The 17091-nt window shown below is 44.9% G+C and overlaps 1 protein-coding gene across 8 annotated transcripts in view; it reads right to left on the bottom strand.

Annotated features, from left to right (window-relative positions):
* The window catches only part of SAE1 (SUMO1 activating enzyme subunit 1), a 106924-nt gene that overhangs the window by 68513 nt on the left and 21320 nt on the right, over positions 1-17091 (bottom strand). For 4 of the 8 annotated variants that reach the window (XM_038528478.1, XM_038528479.1, XM_038528481.1 and 1 more), the window contains 2 exons: positions 13861-14023; positions 1248-1373 (listed from right to left, as the gene is read on the bottom strand). In XM_038528478.1, coding sequence (XP_038384406.1) covers positions 1248-1373; positions 13861-14007 — 273 coding nt within the window. In that variant the 5' untranslated portion in view covers positions 14008-14023. Of the gene's footprint in view, positions 1-1247; positions 1374-9246; positions 9436-13860; positions 14024-17091 lie in introns of those variants that run through there. The other 4 variants (XM_038528480.1, XM_038528485.1, XM_038528482.1 and 1 more) reach the window with 4 other exon arrangements.

The raw sequence follows: 17091 nt of genomic DNA on the forward strand, positions 1-17091 counted from the left end.
CCCAGGGCGCGATCCTGGAGACCCGGGATCGAATCCCACGTCAGGCTCCCGGTGCATGGAGCCTGCTTCTCCCTCTGCCTGTGTCTCTGCCCCACCCCCCTCTCTCTCTGTGTGATTATCATAAATAAATAAAAAAATTTAAAAAAAAATAAAAACATTAAAAGAAAAAGATTGTCTTTAAAAAAAATAAAAATAAAATAAAAACAAAAAATAAAGACACAAATAGTATCATGTGATAATGTGATAACACAATCTTTAAATTATTTTACCTTAAAAAAATACGATTTCTAGAATTTGCTTTAAAATACTGTCCTAGGGATGCCTGGGTGGCTCAGCAGTTGAGCGTCTGCCTTCAGCTCAAGTGTTGATCCCCAAGTTCTGGGATCAAGTCCCACATTGGGCTCCCTGCGAGGAGTCTGCTTCTCCCTCTCCCTATGTTTCTGCCTTCAATCTTTGTCTCTCATGAATAAATAAATAAAACCTTAAAAAAAATAATACTGTCCCAAAAAATACAGACCAAAAACGACTGGTCTCTGTAGAAGCCACATAGATGGGGTGTCAAATGTCATTCTACTTTTGTATGTATTTGAAATTTTCTATGAAAGAAAAAATGTTGAAGCATGAGAATGTAGAGAAAGAAGTTATTTTCACCTTGGAGAAACTGGTTAGAGAATGCTACATAGGAGCTGGCAATGATTATTATCAATAAATGGTAAGTCATATAATTATCAGATGTTCATTATGTGCAAGCACCATGCTAAGCAGTCTGCATCCATTCTTTCTGATCCACTGTTTTCCAAACTGTGAACTGTCTACGTGAAGCTCTGAGATACTTTTCAAACGTGTATATTCTTGAGCCTCACATCAGACATTCTAAAGCAGAATCACAGGTGATAAGGGTGAAGGCTAGCTATACCTTAACAAAGTCCCAAGGCAATTCTGCAATTTTAGTCATGCAGGTGGTTTAGAGGTACAAAGTGAAAAACCACCCTTCTGCTCCTCACTGTCATCCTCCAAGGGAGAGATCAACTACAGACAGGCAAGCTCCAGGAAGAGCAAGGAGTCTCACCAAAGTCGCCATGTAGGACATGCCAATGCCATGAAGGCCAAAGGCCACAGCTCCAGTAATGCCAGCCCTCCTTTCAGAGGCCTGCAGGGGGCACATGGGAATTCACAAAATCTCTAAGTGTTTATACTAAAGAGGGGAGACCATGAAGGAAGAGTGATAAGGTGGCCAAATATCTTACCTGTTCAGGATCCAACATGGTCAGTCCTTTCACTCCCGCCAGAATGAGATTCTTGGCAATTTCAGCCCCAAGTCCTTTCATGCCAACAAGCAGCACCCGGGAGGCCCGCAGCCTAGAAAGCAGACACTGTTAAGCAGATAAGAGAGTAGTGGAAGCTTCACCAAATCACTGAAAACCAAAACAAGTCAAAATAACAGTGAAGTAATTTTGGTTTTCATTAAATGCACAGAAACATGATGGCCTCAAATCTAAGAAACAGGCTGTAATCCATCCTGCAAAGAACGATTCATTCAACAAATATTTATTGAGCATCTACTATGCCAAGCACCCCTCTAAAATATACATATAGGAGTGAACAAGACAGACATAATCCTTGACCTCCTGGAGCTTTTATTTTATGGAAGAGATAGGATATGTCAAAAAGTGATGAAAATCAGGGACACCTGGCTGACTTACTCAGTAGAGCGACTCAATCTCAGGGCACTGAGTTTAAGATCCACGTTGGGTGTAAAACCTACTTTAAAAAAAATAAGTGATAAAAGTCAAGCAGGATATAGATCAAGAATGATGGAGGATGCTATTTTACTCAGACTGGACAACTAGACCTTTCTGATAAGGTGCTGAGCAAAAACCAAAATGAAATGAAAGAGGAAAAAAAATTTTTTTAAATATGAAATGAAAGAGGAACACCAAAAAAAAAAAAAAGAGAGAGAAAGAAAAGAAAACAAGAAAAGAAAAGAAAAGAAAAGAAAAGAAAAGAAAAGAAGGAAGGAAGGAAGGAAGGAAGGAAGGAAGGAAGGAAGGAAGGAAGGAAGGAAGGAAGGAAGGAAGGAAGGCGGGACGCCTGGGTGGCTCAGCGGTTGGGCGTCTGCCTTTGGCTCAAGGCATGATCCTGGATTCCCAGGATCGAGTCCCGCATCGAGCTCCTTGCATGGAGCCTGGTTCTCTCCTCCCTGTACCTGTGTCTCTCATGAACAAATAAATCTTGAAAAGGAAGGAAGGAAGGAAGGAAGGAAGGAAAGAAGGAAGGAAGGAAGGAAGGGAGGAAATACAGATATTTGGGAGAAGAACAAGTACAGAAACAGCAAATACAAAAGCCCTGAAGCAGAGGAGTGCTTGGCATTTCAGGGACTGGAAGGACAGAGTGGCTGAAGAACAAAGGGAAGTGAACAAAGTGAACAAAGGGAAGAATAGTAGGAGGTGGGTCACAGACAGAAGGGGCTACATCATGAAGGCACTGTAAGGGCTGAATTTTATTCTAAGCGCAACAGAAAGCTGGTAGGAGGTGGGGAGGAGATTCTTGGAGGAGGAAGAGTGTCACAGTTAAGGCGAAAGAGAATGAAGGCTTGGATTAGTATGACAGCAGAAGAAAAGGTCTTTTTTTTTTTTTAAATAAGATTTTATTTATTTTATTCATGAGAGACAGAGAGAGAGAGAGAGAGGCAGACACAGGCAGAGGGAGAAGCAGGCTCCATGCCCTAGCAGGCCTGAAGTGGGACTCAATCCAGGGTCTCCAGGATCAGGCCCTGGGACTGCTGAGCCACCCGGGGTGCCCCAGAAGAAAAGGTTTTAAAAAGAGTCTCCACTCATCCTACTAACTTTTACTTTTTTTTTTTTTTTAAGATTTTATTTATTTATTCATGAGAGACACAGAGAGAGACAGAGACAGAGGCAGAGGGAGACTCTCTGCAGGAAGCCTGATGTGGGACTCGATCCTGGGATTGATCCCATAACTCCCAGGATGGAGCCCTGAGCTGAAGGCAGTCGCTCAAATGGCTAAGCCACACAGGTGTCCCTACTTTTACTTTACATTTGCCTTATTTATCTCAATCTCCTATGTAGCTTCTCTTGTTACTCATGATTTATACTTGTCAAATAATTGTAGCTATAGTTTACCTACGCATTCTGAGCATAGGCAGCATTCATGCATTACCTCATTTATTTTTTAAAGTTTTTATTCGTCTAACCCCCACCCAACATGGGGCTTGAACTCACGACCCTAAGACCAAGTGTGACATCCTCATCTGACTGAGCGAGCCAGGCTCCGTGCATTATCTCATTTAATTCTCAACAATCTAGGACGCCTGGGTGGCTGAGCGGTCTGGCACCTGCCTTCAGCCGGGTGCGTGATCCTAGAGACCTACTATCGAGTCCCATATGGGACTCCCTGCATGGAGCCTGCTTCTCTCTCTGCACCTCTCATGAATAAATAAAATCTTTAAAAATAATAGTAATTCTCAACAATCTTGTAATATATTCTATTATCTCCATTTGACAAATGAGAAAACTAAAGCACAAAGAAGAAATGTATCCAAGGTTAAATAAGAATTTCTGGGGATCCCTGGATGGCGCAGCGGTTTGGCGCCTGCCTTTGGCCCAGGGCGCGATCCTGGAGACCCGGGATCGAATCCCACGTCGGGCTCCCTGCATGGAGCCTGCTTCTCCCTCTGCCTGTGTCTCTGCCTCTCTCTCTCTCTCTCTCTCTGTGACTATCATAAATAAATAAAAATTTAAAAAAAAAAAAAAAGAATTTCTGTGGCTGAGATTCAAATTCAACTATCAACCACTATCAACACTACAATAAATTGGTCCTGGGCAGCCCAGGTGGCTCAGCGGTTTAGAACCACCTTCAGCCCAGGTCATGATCCTGGAGACCTGGGATTGAGTCCCACGTCGGGTTCCCTGCATGGAGCCTGCTTCTCCCTCTGCCTGTGTCTCTGTCTCTGCCTCTGTGTGTGTGTGTGTGTGTGTGTGTTTCTCATGAATAAATTTAAAGATCTTAAAAAAAATAAATAAATTGGTCCTTATATGAGACCATCAGGATTGACACCTATGACACAGTACATACTCAGCCACTATTATGGCAAATGTGTATCTATGGAACCAAATGAATTTCTTATGAATAATAGCAATGTTAGATAATGAGTATCTAAAAAACAGGGAAGGGCAGCCCAGGTGGCTCAGCAGCTTAGCACCGCCTTCAGCCCAGGGCCTGATCCTGGAGACCTGGGATTGAGTCCCACATCAGGCTCCCTGCATGAAGCCTGCTTTTCCCTCTGCTTGTGTGTCTGCCTCTCTTCTCTCTGTGTCTCTCATGAATAAATAAATAAAAATCTTAAAAAATATAAAATAATAAAATAACAATAAAAAAATAAAAAAATAAAAAATAAAAACAGGGAAGTTTCTGAAGTTCCTTTCTTGTAAACTCAAAATCTCAGAGTTGAGTCCTTAGAAAGGTAGTAACACTTGCCCCTCCTTTTTGCAGATGTGGAACTGAAGGTCAACAAATTGTGTGACTGACCTAAAGTCAAAAGAGGTGGTTAGTATACCTATTAGAGAAAGAATGAAAAAAAAAAAAAAAAGAGCTGGTTAGTAGAATTGGTAATTGAACCTAGGTTTCTTGATCTCCCAGGTCTTTGCAACGTACAGTCATTTCATTCAACAAATACATCTGAACGTCTACATACTTGCAAGCACTAGAAATTTTAATAAGACCAATCAAACTCCTTTAATTATCAGACATTTATAAAATACTTGTCCTCGGGCAGCCCTGGTGGCTCAGCGGTTTAGTGCTGCCTTTGGCCCAGGGCATGATCTTGGAGACCCAGGATTGAGTCCGTCAGGCTCCCTGCATGAAGCCTGCTTCTCCCTCTGCCTGTGTCTCTGCCTCTCTCTGTGCCATAAATAAATAAATAAATAAATAAATAAATAAATAAATAAATAAATAAGAACTTGTCCTCATGGAACTCATCATGTACTTCATCTTTCCAGTCACCTCTCTCCCTTCCTCACATTTAGATATGGAATAAACTACTGTTGAGTGCAAGAAAAATCAGACAGGCCTATGTTGTGAAAGGAAATGCAAAAACTGAAGCATACATTCTGAAAACTAACAAAGCAGCTAGCTTTTTTTTCTTTTTAAGATTTTATTTATTTATTCACGAGAGACACAAAGAGAAAGAGTCAGAGACACAGGCAGAGGGAGAAGCTGACCCCATGCAGGGAGTCTGACGCGGGACTCAATTCCCGAGTCTCCAGGATCACACCCTGGGCTGCATGCGGCGCTACCGCTGCACCACCAGGGCTGCCCAAGAAGCTAGCTTCTAACACCCTCTTTTATGTTAATTTGACTGTAAGAATAAGCCTCACAGAAAATGAGCTTTGGTGGGGGGTGGTGAACCTGAAGCGAATGACTTAGAATCAACTCCTATTTCTATTTATTTGGTGTGTGACCTTGGGAATCTGCTCTATGCCTTGAACCTCATCCATAAAATGGGCTGGCTACGTACCATAGCAAGAAATGCAAAGTCACATGCTGACAGGGTCCAGACAATTATATCAACAAATGAAGCTGAACTGATAGGAGACGACCACTAGGAACCCATGTGCCATGTCGGAGGCAGCCTCTACCTAGCGTCAACCAATGTGGAATGTCTGACCTTTCCATTCTTTTTTTTTTTTTTATTAAAGATTTTATTTATTTATTCATGGGGGGGTGGGAAGCAGAGACACAGGAGGAGGGAGAAGCAGGCTCCATGCAGGGAGCCCAATGCAGGACTGGATCCCGGGGTCTCCAGGATCATGCCCTGGGCCAAAGGCAGATGCTCAACCACTGAGGTACCCAGGTGTCCCAAGTTCTCTAAATTCTTTAATGCTGGCAACTAATTTCAAACAATTTAAAACACCACATGAAAGATATAGCCCAGTTTTTAACTTCTAGACAATGTGAGTTCCCTTGAAGGCACTTTTTTTTTAAGGCACTTTTTATTATTACTCTCCTTTCCAGTTCTCAGATAACCTTGGTCCAACATCACATAGAAGTAGTAATAAAATTCTGCCAGAATGCAGCCTGCCAATTCCTAGGCCATTTTCCATTCCACAAAAGAACCCGAGGCTCCAGAATTACCCTATTCCACTTGGAGTTTCCTTAGAGCCAAGTCAATTTGCTTTGCGGAGCCTCCTTCCTGCCTGTACAGGGGAAATCACTGTCCTTCCTACTTCAGAGAGCTGCTATGAGACTCAGTTGAAAATGGACATGAAGATACTATACCAAATTCTGCAAGACTGTCTACAGAGATTCAAATTATAAAGGTATATATATAACCCCTTCCTTACCTCCCAGGACCCTCAATCCTTTTCAGGTTCTCTACCAAGTTCAGTGGCTCTCCGCTGCCTGAGAATAACTCTCATCTCTTCCAAGAATTCCATACCCTGACTTTGATTGGTCTCTTACATCATTTCCTCCTTAGCAGCCCCCATCCATTCTTTACTGCTCCTCAGAGGAATCATTACTACCCCTTTGTCAGTTCTCGCACTACATTCCAGCTTAACCTTCACCAGCTTTGCCCTACCACAAACAAAACTTCGAGCTCCCCCGCTTAGGGTCCCTTTCCCAACCCTTTAGGACCTTTTAACACTCAATCCTTCAAATAGCAGTCCCTGGGGGATCCCTGGGTGGCTCAGTGGTTTAGCGCCTGCCTTTGGCCCAGGGCGTAATCCTGGAGTCCCGGGATCGAGTCCCACATCAGGCTCCCGGCATGGAGCCTGCTTCTTCCTCCTCCTGTGTCTCTGCCCCTCTCTTTCTCTCTCTCTCTATCATAAATAAATAAATCTTAAAAAAAAAAAAAAAAAAAAACCTCAAATAGCAGTCCCTAAAATCAATCAGCTCCACCTATGTCCTCAGACCTATTTTCACCATTTACTTCCCAATTTTCCACTTCAGATGCCTTCTTCAATCCTCAGACCAATGCTTGCCTCAATGCTTGCCTCACACAATGCTCCCTCCCTCAACCTCATAAAACCCTACATACCTGAAAGGAGACTGAAAACTCAGATTCACCCCACCTTACCACATACACTTTCTCACCAAAAAATTCTAGAAACTCCCACCTTTCAAACTAAATTCTCTTGGCCTGCCTGCCACTTTAACCCTTAAATAAATTAATTCTAGGATGCCTGGATGGCTCAGTGGTTGAGTGTCTGCCTTTGTCTCAGGTCATGATCCCGTCCTGGGATCGAGTCCCACTTCGGGCTCCCTGCATGGAGCCTGCTTCTCCCTCTGCCTGTGTCTGTGTCTCTGCCTCTGCCTCTGCCTCTCTGTGTGTGTGTGTGTGTTTCTATGAACAAATAAATAAAATCTTTAAAATTAATTAATTAATTAAAATAAAATAAAATCATCCTTGAGTTCTGGCTCTCATACCCCGCACACTGTATCCTTCAACAAATCCTGCCTCCTCCTCACCTTGAAAATATATTCAGGGGATCCCTGGGTGGCGCAGCGGTTTGGCGCCTGCCTTTGGCCCAGGGCGCTATCCTGGGGACCCGGGATCGAGTCCCATGTCGGGCTCTCGGTGCATGGAGCCTGCTTCTCCCTCTGCCTATGTCTCTGCCTCTGTCTCTCTGTGACTATCATGAATAAATAAAAAAATTAAAAAAAAAAAAAAAAAAAAAGAAAATATATTCAGTACATTTCTCCCCTTCTCTAGAGTTTCAAGCTACCACGACTTAGGTCCCAAGGGGATTATTACAGATCTCCTAACCAAAATCCTCATCTTCACTTCTGTCCACTTCAACCTATTCTCCCCACAGCCAAGAGTGAACCTTCTGAAATGCAAATCTGGTTGTGTTATTCCCTAAGCTCAAAACTCTCCAGTGAGTTTCCCAGAATACTTGGAATAAAAAAGCTACTCCTCCTTTGAAAAAAAAAAAAGCTACTCCTCATTTGGTTCCAATCACCTTCTTTCTCTCATTTGGCAAGCATGCCCTGGCCTCCAGGATTTTTTTTTTTTTTTTTTTTCAGGATTTTATTTACACTGTTTTCTCTCTGCTAGCAAGATTCTTCCACATGACTCTCTTCCTTTATACAGGTCTGAGGCTCAATGTTACCTCTTCAGAGGCCTTCCCTGGCCTCCCTATCAAAATAGCACTCCCACCTCAGTATCCTTTATTGATCCTCTTACCTTGCTATATTTCTCTCTCTGGCACTTGCATTACTTAATACATTATTTATGTTTTTTGTTTCCCTCACCAGAATGTACACTACATGCGGGCAAGGAGTCCTTCTAGTTCATTAATATATGCTCTGTGCCTCAAACAGTGCTTGTGGCAGGTGCTCAATAAATGTTTGATCAAATCCAGTGCCTGGTGGCTCAGTGGTTGAGCGTCTGCCTTTGAATCAGGGCGTGATCCCGGGGTCCTGGGATCAAGTCCCACATCGGGCTCCCCGCAGGGAGCCTGCTTCTCCCTCTGCCTATGTCACTGCCTCGGTCTCTCATGAATAAATAACATTTAAAATATATATATTTGATCAAATCAATCACCTCTTTCAAAGTCCTCATCCCCTCCGATATCTATTCATTACCCAGGTATGCCCAACCCCAGTGTGCAGTCCTCTCTCTAGACACACCCCCGTATCTAGGCATAAGCAACCTCTTGAGTAGCTCCAGCCCCTAGGCTCTCCAGGACTCTCTAGAGTCTCACTTGAAATAACTTGCTCCCAAACTCCCCCAAGCCCTCCTCCTTTCATACTGGTCCACCCTTTAGGAGCCACAGGTAGGCAAGCTCGCCCCTGTTCGGTTCGCCAGTCCCCTCAGCGTCCAGCAGAGAACGGGTTCCCACTACCTAGGAATGAATGAACTACGCTCCCACTTCACCCTTCCCCTGCGCCCTCCTACCCCTAAGCGCCCACCACCACTCCCTCCGGGCGGCCGCGGCCCGGAGTTTGAGTCCTCCTCATTCCTCAAGGCTCGCCCACCGTCCCTTTCCAGAGGCCTCCCTCGGAACGACCCTCCGTGCCACCCCGGAGGTCGCCGCTTCCCACATCTTCCAGAAACACCCCTAACCAACCCCTCGGGGACTCTCAAGAACGCCACCATCCCCCGGCACATAATTCCCGCCTCCTCGCTTCAAATCAGACCCTCCGGCTCCGTGAGGGCCGCGAAAGCCTCAGGGCAGACGCCCCCCTCCAGACCCTCAGCCCCACAAGCGCTCTGGCCCTGACCGTTTCTGGGCCTCCAATCCCCACAGGCGGATCTGCCGGTCATACTGCGCCGCCTCCTCCTCGCTGATGCCGCCGCCAGCCTCCTCCTTCTCCACCATGGCGCCGGCTCTAGCTGCCTGCACTCGGGTCCTGCCCACGGCAACCGCCCGCCGGCCCCACGCGCCGCCAACCGCCGCCGGCCGCGCGCCCGGGCCGCGTCTGCGCCTGCGCGCGGGCCCGCGCCTGCGCAGGACCTCCTCCGTCGCCCGGCCCGCCCCTAGAACCCGGGACCACGTGGACCTCCCCAGCCTCAAAGGCGGGCCAGCGGGGACTGCCAGTCACGTGACCGGGCTCCAACCAAAACTACCTCCAAGATGGCGCGGTTTCTTGTTCTGGAGACCGCCGCTACCCAAATGCTCGTTTATGGCGCTATTAATTCAGCAACTATTTATCGAGCAGCTGCTGAAATTCCGTTGTTGGGCGTGTTGTGAAATAGAGCAGCGAATAAAATAGACAAATCACTGCCCTCATGGAGTTTATGTTCTGTTGAGAGCCCGAAGAATAGAAATTAGGCTGTGATAAACGCTGCAGAGAAAAAGCCAGATATGGGACCGCAGGGTTGCGGGAGGGGCCAGACAGAAGGTCTCTCCGAGAAGGTGATATTGAACAGAGATCTGAAGGGAAAAAACAAGCCGTGTGGATAACTGGGAAATGGAGCATTTCCGGTCAGGGCAAATAGCAGGTGCAAGGCCCTGAAGCTGGAATAGGCTAGCATAGAACTGTGGAGAGGGCAAGGTAGCTGGAGCAGAGTGAGAGCATGGGCAGCTGGTAAGAGGTGAAATCATAGATGAAGCAAGTAGGGCATCATGTAGGGCCTTGTAGGCTAGTGCTAGCTGTTCCGTATTTTTCTTAGGCAAGGTGCCTTTTTGTTATCCATTCAACAAATATTTATTTAGCACTTGTATGGATCAGCTATTGGTCTCAGGCTAGGTAGAGCACTGAAAAAAAAATAGCTGTCTTCATGGGCACCTGGGTGGCTCAGATGGTTGGGTGTCTGCCTTCTGCTCAGGTCATGATCTCAGGGACCTGGGATCAAGCCCTGCCGTGGGCTCCCTACACTGAGGGGAGCCTGCTTCTCCCTGTCCCTCTGCCAGCTGCTCCCCCTTCTTGTGCCCTGTGTCAAATAAGTAAAATGTTTTTTAAAAAAATAGCTACCTTCTCATAGAGTTAAAATGGATTTTAGGGGATCCCTGGATGGCTCAGAGGTTTAACGCCTGCATTCGGCCTGGGTATGGTCCTGGAGACCCCCAATCGAGTCCTGCATCGGGCTCCCTGCATGGAGTCTGCTTCTCCCTCTGCCTGTGTCTCTGCTTCTCTCTCTGTGCCTCTCATGAATAAATAAATCTTTAAAAAAATAATAAAATGGATTTTACATGAATTCTTTCTCTAATCCTTGTAAGATTCTAGTTTCTTTAATATTCCTATTTCAGGGACACTGCGTGGGTGGCTCAGCCGTTTGGCGCCTGCCTTGGACTCAGGGCCTGATCTTGGAGACCCGGGATCAAGTCCCACTTCAGGCTCCCTGGATGGTGCTTGGTTCTCTTTCTGCCTGTGTCTCTGCCTCTGTCTCTCATGAATAAATAAAATGTTTAGTATTAGTAGCCTGAATGAAGTCTTACTATCTTAGAGGTAAAACTAGGATTCAAATCCAAGCTGTGTGGCACACGTACTTCATCAGGAGGTTATATTCTTGGTGGTATATTAAGCGTCTACTATGTACTCTGATCACGCCCCTGAGGAACATACTCTGTGAACCTCAAAGATGGACATTTCATCCCCTTTTACAGATTACAATTCTGGGACTCAGAAAAGAGTAGAAATTCATTAAAGATCACAATATCGGGATCCCTGGGTGGCGCAGCGGTTTGGCACCTGCCTTTGGCCCAGGGCCCGATCCTGGAGACCCGGGATCGAGTCCCACGTCGGGCTCCCGGTGCATGGAGCCTGCTTCTCTCTCTGCCTGTGTCTCTGCCTGTGTCTCTGCCTCTCTCTCTCTCTCTCTCTCTATCATAAATAAATAAAAATTAAAAAAAAAAACAGTTAAAAAAAGATCACAATATCACTCAAAAAAAGCTGATGCTTACTCTTGGTTATGGATATGGAACAAATTATGTAAAAAATTAGAGATTTAAAGCAACAATAAATAGTTATTATCTCTTAAAGTTTCTGTGGGTCTGGAATTCAGAGCAGCTCGTCTAGTCTCTTCTGGCACAAGGTCTTTCATGATGATGCAGTCAGATGTCACCTGGGGCTCCAGTCATCTAATGGCTTGTGATGGAAGATCCCTTTCCGAGGGGACTCACTCCTATGGCTGGCAAGTTGATGTTGGCTGATGGCCGGGGTCCTCAGTTCCTTTCCACGTGGGCATAACCACTGGGCTGCTGGAGTGCCCTCATGACGTTGTCTGGCTTCCCCCAGAGTGAGAGATCCACTGAAAGCAGCAATGCCTTTTATAACTCAGCCTTGAAACTCACACACTGTCACTTCTGCAATATCCCATTGATCACATCCAGTTGTATTCATTGTGAGAGAGGACAATACAGGATATGAATACTAAGGGGAAGGATCCTTCAGAGATCATCTTGGAGACTGACCAGTTATCACAATGACTGTGCACCAGGCCCTGTGAAAATACGGCGAACAGGGGTGCCTGGATGGCTCAGTCAGTTAGGCATCTGCCTTCTGCTCAGGGTCCTGGGATGAGCTCCACATCAGGCTCCCCACTCAGTGGGGAGTCTGCTTCTCCCCCTCCACCACTTGTACTCTCTTGCACATTCTCCCTCTCAAATAAATAAAAGAAAGAAAGAAAAGAAAGAAAGAAAGAAAGAAAGAAAGAAAGAAAGAAAGAAAGAAAGAAAGAAAGAAAGAAAGATGGATGGGATCCCTGGGTGGCGCAGCGTTTGGCGCCTGCCTTTGGCCCAGGGCGCGATCCTGGAGACCCGAGATCGAGTCCCACGTCAGGCTCCCGGTGCATGGAGCCTGCTTCTCCCTCTACCTGTATCTCTGCCTCTCTCTCTCTGTGATGTGACTATCATAAATAAATAAAAATTAAAAAAAAAAAAGAAAGAAAGAAAATATGTTGAACAAAAGAAACATGGATCTGCCTTGTGTTGTGCTGATCAGCTTATAAGGAAGTCAGGCAGTATCTTATCAAAGAATTATTCATTAAATGTTCTCGACAAATATTTACCATATCCCTACTATGTGTTTGACTTTGTGCCAGGCACTGGGATATAATAGTGTAAAAGTGGACATACTCCTGCTTTAGGCACAGTCATAGGCCAGTGGGAGAGAGAAAACAGTCACATTAATATAAATAGAAACTTCATGAAGTGCTGTGAAGGAAGAAAGAGCTATGATAGTGTTTGACTTACTGTTGGAGTCGGAAAAAGGATATTCTGAGAATGTAAACTTTCTGCCGAGCCTTACAGAATAAGTAAAGCTTAAATAACAAAACAGGGGAAGAACCCCAGGCAGAAAGGATGGCAGCATCCCGGTGTGACCCAGAGTTTAAGTTCATTCATTCTTTTTTTCTTTTTTTTTTTTTTAAGATTTTATTTATTGGGCAGCCCTGGTGGCGCAGCGGTTTAGCGCCGCCGGCAGCCGGGGGTGTGATCCTGGAGACCCGGGATTGAGTCCCACATCGGGCTTCCTGCATGGAGCCTGCTTCTCCCTCTGCCTGTGTCTCTGCCTCTCTCTCGCTCTCTCTGAATGAATAAATAAATAAATCTTTAAAAAAAAAAGATTTTATTTATTCATTTGACACAGAGAAAGAGAAAGAGAGCCAGTGCACAAGCAAGGGGAGGAGGCAGGAGAGGGAGAAGCAGGCTCTGGGCTGATCAGGGAGCCTGATGAGAACTCGATCCTAGGACTCTGGGATCATGACCGAGCCACCCAGGTGTCCCTCTCTTCTTTCTTTCTTTCTTTCTTTCTTTCTTTCTTTCTTTCTTTCTTTCTTTCTTTCTTTCTTTCTTTCTTTCTTTCTTCTTTCTTTTCTTTCTCTTTCTTTTAAGATTTTATTTACTGATTTGAGAGAGAGAGAGAACACTAGAGAGAGTGAGCACGAGGTGGGGGGAAGAGCAGAGGTGGGGAGAGGGAGAAGCAGGCTCCTCACTGAGGAAGGAGCCTGATGCAATGCAGGGCTCTATCCCAGGACTCTGGGATCATGACCTGAGCCATAGGCAGATGGCTAACCACCGATCCACCCACTGCCCCTAGAGATTACTTAATTTAAAAAAAAAAAAAAAAAAAAAGGTTAAAGTGGTGGATTAAAATCATTAGTGTAACCAAAGTACTGGATAAAATAACTAGCATAAATGTTAACGTATATTTTAATCAGAATTGTAAAAAAAATTAATGCATTATACCAAACCCCACAGAATTGTACTTTAAATATGTGAAATGCGTGCTCTGTGAATACTTTAGTAAAGCTATAAAATAAAAAAAGAAGAAAAGAAATAGAAGCTTCCACTTTGCCTCCCTTGGGACACTTGATTTTAATCCCTGGCTCCTTGCTAGGAGAAGCCAAAACAGCCCGTAAAGTAGTCCATGTGGAGAAGACCCAAAGCTCCTTACCCTCAGGGAATCCGACAACCCCAGGCAACAGGCAACACCAACTTGCCACTTGACTGAGCCATCTTGGATGTGGATCCTCTGGCAGCTGGTCAACCTCTGGCAGCTGGTCAAGTCACACCAGATGGAGCAGAGGCAGAGACAAGCCATTCCTTCTGAGTCCTGCCTGAAGAAGTTCCGATCAGTAAGCAAAATAAATTATTGCTATTGATTTACACCACAGTGTTTTGGGATCACTCGTTACAGGGCATTAGATTACCTGGATACTGCCTCCTACCAACTGTCTCCTGCTTTCTTCTTTCTCCTTTCTCTCCGTTGTTTCCTTCTCTGTCCCTGCCCCTGAAGTGTGGCCATTCTCATGCAAATGAATGTCTCAATCTTTTATCTTTCTCTCCCAGACTCTCTTTCCCCTCCTCTGCCAATACTCTCTATCTTTCTGAATTTAGTTTCTCTGACATTCTCATTCATTCAGTATTCCCTGACCACCTTCTCTGTGCCCAGCCCTGTGCTGGGTGATACATAAACCCTAGAGGACTATTTTGTCCTGTGGAGTCACAGATGACCTCTCCGAGAAAGCAAATGACCTAGTAGAGATGTGAGGACTGAAGACAAGTCAGGTGACTGATATAGGACAGATCTGGATAAAGGCATCAATTAAGAAACTAGATCTTAAAAAAAAAAAAAAAAAAAAAAGCCTCTTCCTTCAGCTCAAGTCATGGTCCTAGAGTCCTGGGATCAAGACCTGCATCAGGCTCCTGGTCCAGTGGGGACTCTATTTCTCTCTGCTCCTCTACCCACTCATGTGCTCTCTCTCTCTCTCAAATAAATAAATAAAATATTTAAAAATAAATAAAATCTTTAAAAATAAATAACTCTTGGGCAGCCCAAGTGGCTCAGCAGTTTGGTGCCACCTTCGGCCCAAGGTGTGATCCAGAAGACCCAGGATCAAGTCCCACGTCAGGCTCCCTGCATGGAGCCTGCTTCTCCCTCTGCCTGTTTCTGCTTCTCTCTCCCTGCGTCTCTCATGAATAAATAAATAAAATATTTTTTAAAAATGTATAAAAAAGAAAGAAAGAAACCAGATCATGGGGATGCTGGCTGGTTCAGTGGCTATAGGGTTGGGAGTTCGAGCCCCATGCTAGATGCAAAGATTACTTAAAGATCATCTTTTTTTGGAATCCCTGGGTGGCGCAATGGTTGAGTGCAAAATCTTTTTTTAGGTGAATTCTACTTAAAATTCTACCTTGAGCCTTGAATTCACAACACTGAGATCAAGAATCATACGCTCTACCAACTGACCCAGCCAGGCGCCCCACAAATTTTTATTTTGAAGATTTTCAAGCTTACAGAAAAAAACTAATCCAATGAATATTCATACATTCTCTGTCTAGATTCATGAATTTTTAAATTATTTCATTTTTATTTGGTAAAGATTTTACTAGCAAGAGAGATAGCAAGAGAGAGCACAAGCAGGAGGAGAGCAGAGGGAGAGGGAGCAGCAGGCTTGCCACTGAGCAGGGAGCCCAACTCGGGGCTCTGTCCCCAGGACCCTGAGATCATGACCTGAACCAAAGGCAGACATTTAATCAACTGAGCCATCCAGGTTCCCCTAGATTCATTAATTTGAAGTTTAGGAACATTTTCTCTATCCCTCTCCCTCTCACATGCACACACATTTTGTTTTATAAATCTTTATTTTTTTATTTTTTTTAATTTATTTTTATTTATTTATGATAGTCATACAGAGAGAGAGGCAGAGACACAGGCAGAGGGAGAAGCAGGCTTCATGCAGGGAGCCCGACATGGGACTCGATCCCAGGTCTCCAGGATCAGGCCCTGTGCTGAAGGCGGCGCTAAACCGCTGAGCCACCTGGACTGCCCATACACAATGACTGCCAAACTTCAGTCATTCCACATCTTTTTTTTTTTTTTTTTAATTTATTTATGATAGTCACAGAGAGAGAGAGAGAGGCAGAGACACAGGCAGAGGGAGAAGCAGGCTCCATGCACCGGGAGCCCGACATGGGATTCGATCCTGGGTCTCCAGGATCGCGCCCTGGGCGAAAGGCAGGCGCTAAACCGCTGCGCCACCCAGGGATCCCCATTCCACATCTTTAAATCAATGCAGGGAAAAAATTCGAAAACCAATAGGCCAGGTTCTCTTAAATACTTCCTGCATATAAAAAGCCAAATATGCACACATTCCTTAAACCAAAACATTAATTCTGGAGGTGTGAGCCACTTGAAATTTTCTATATTTAACTCCAAATATTCCTAAGGTTAAATAATGCCAACTAAGGAAATAATTATGGCAACAAAGGGAATCAAGTTCTCTTGATTATTGCTATGGCAATTGCATTTTGCACAGTTGACTACAGCAGTATCTCCCATTCTTAGAGATTTTTTTAAAAGATTAGGGATCCCTGGGTGGCGCAGCGGTTTAGCGCCTGCCTTTGGCCCAGGACGATCCTGGAGACCGGGGATCGAATCCCATGTCAGGCTCCTGGTGCATGGAGCTTGCTTCTCCCTCTGCCTATGTCTCTGCCTCTCTCTCTCTCTCTCTTTGTGTGTGACTATCATAAATAAATAAAAATTTACAAAAAAAAAATTTTTAAAAAAAGATTTTATTTATTTATTTGAGAGAGAAAGATACAGAGTGAGCAAGACCATGAGTGAGGGGAGAGGGAGAGGGAGTGAGGAGAGAGGGAGAAGCAGACTCCCCACCACGCAGGGAGCCCAACACAGGACTCCATCCCAGGACCTTGGGATCATGAATTGAGCTGAAGGCAGATGCTTAACCAACTGAACCATCCAGGAGCACCCCATGTTCTTTTTTTAAGGCTGAATATGAATATATTCCATTGTAAGTATATAGTACGTTTTATTTATCCATCCATCCATTCAGTAGACTTTTTTTTTTTAAGATTTTATTTATTTATTCATGAGAGACACAGAGAGAGAGAGGCAGAGACACAGGCAGAGAGAAGCAGGCCCCGTGCAGGGAGCCTGATGCGGGACTCGATCCGGGGACTCCAGGATCATGCCCTGAACCAAAGGCAGACGCTTAACCACAGAGCCACCCCGGCGTCCCTATTCAGTAGACATTTGGGTTGCTTTTAACCTTTCAAGACTGTGTGAATAATGTTGCTATAAATATGGGTGTACAAATATCTCGTTGAGACCCTGTTGAGACAATGGGATTGTGTATATATATATATATGTATATACACCCAT

Source organism: Canis lupus, chromosome 1 (assembly GCF_011100685.1).
Source record: "Canis lupus familiaris isolate Mischka breed German Shepherd chromosome 1, alternate assembly UU_Cfam_GSD_1.0, whole genome shotgun sequence".
Taxonomy (NCBI): domain Eukaryota; kingdom Metazoa; phylum Chordata; class Mammalia; order Carnivora; family Canidae; genus Canis; species Canis lupus.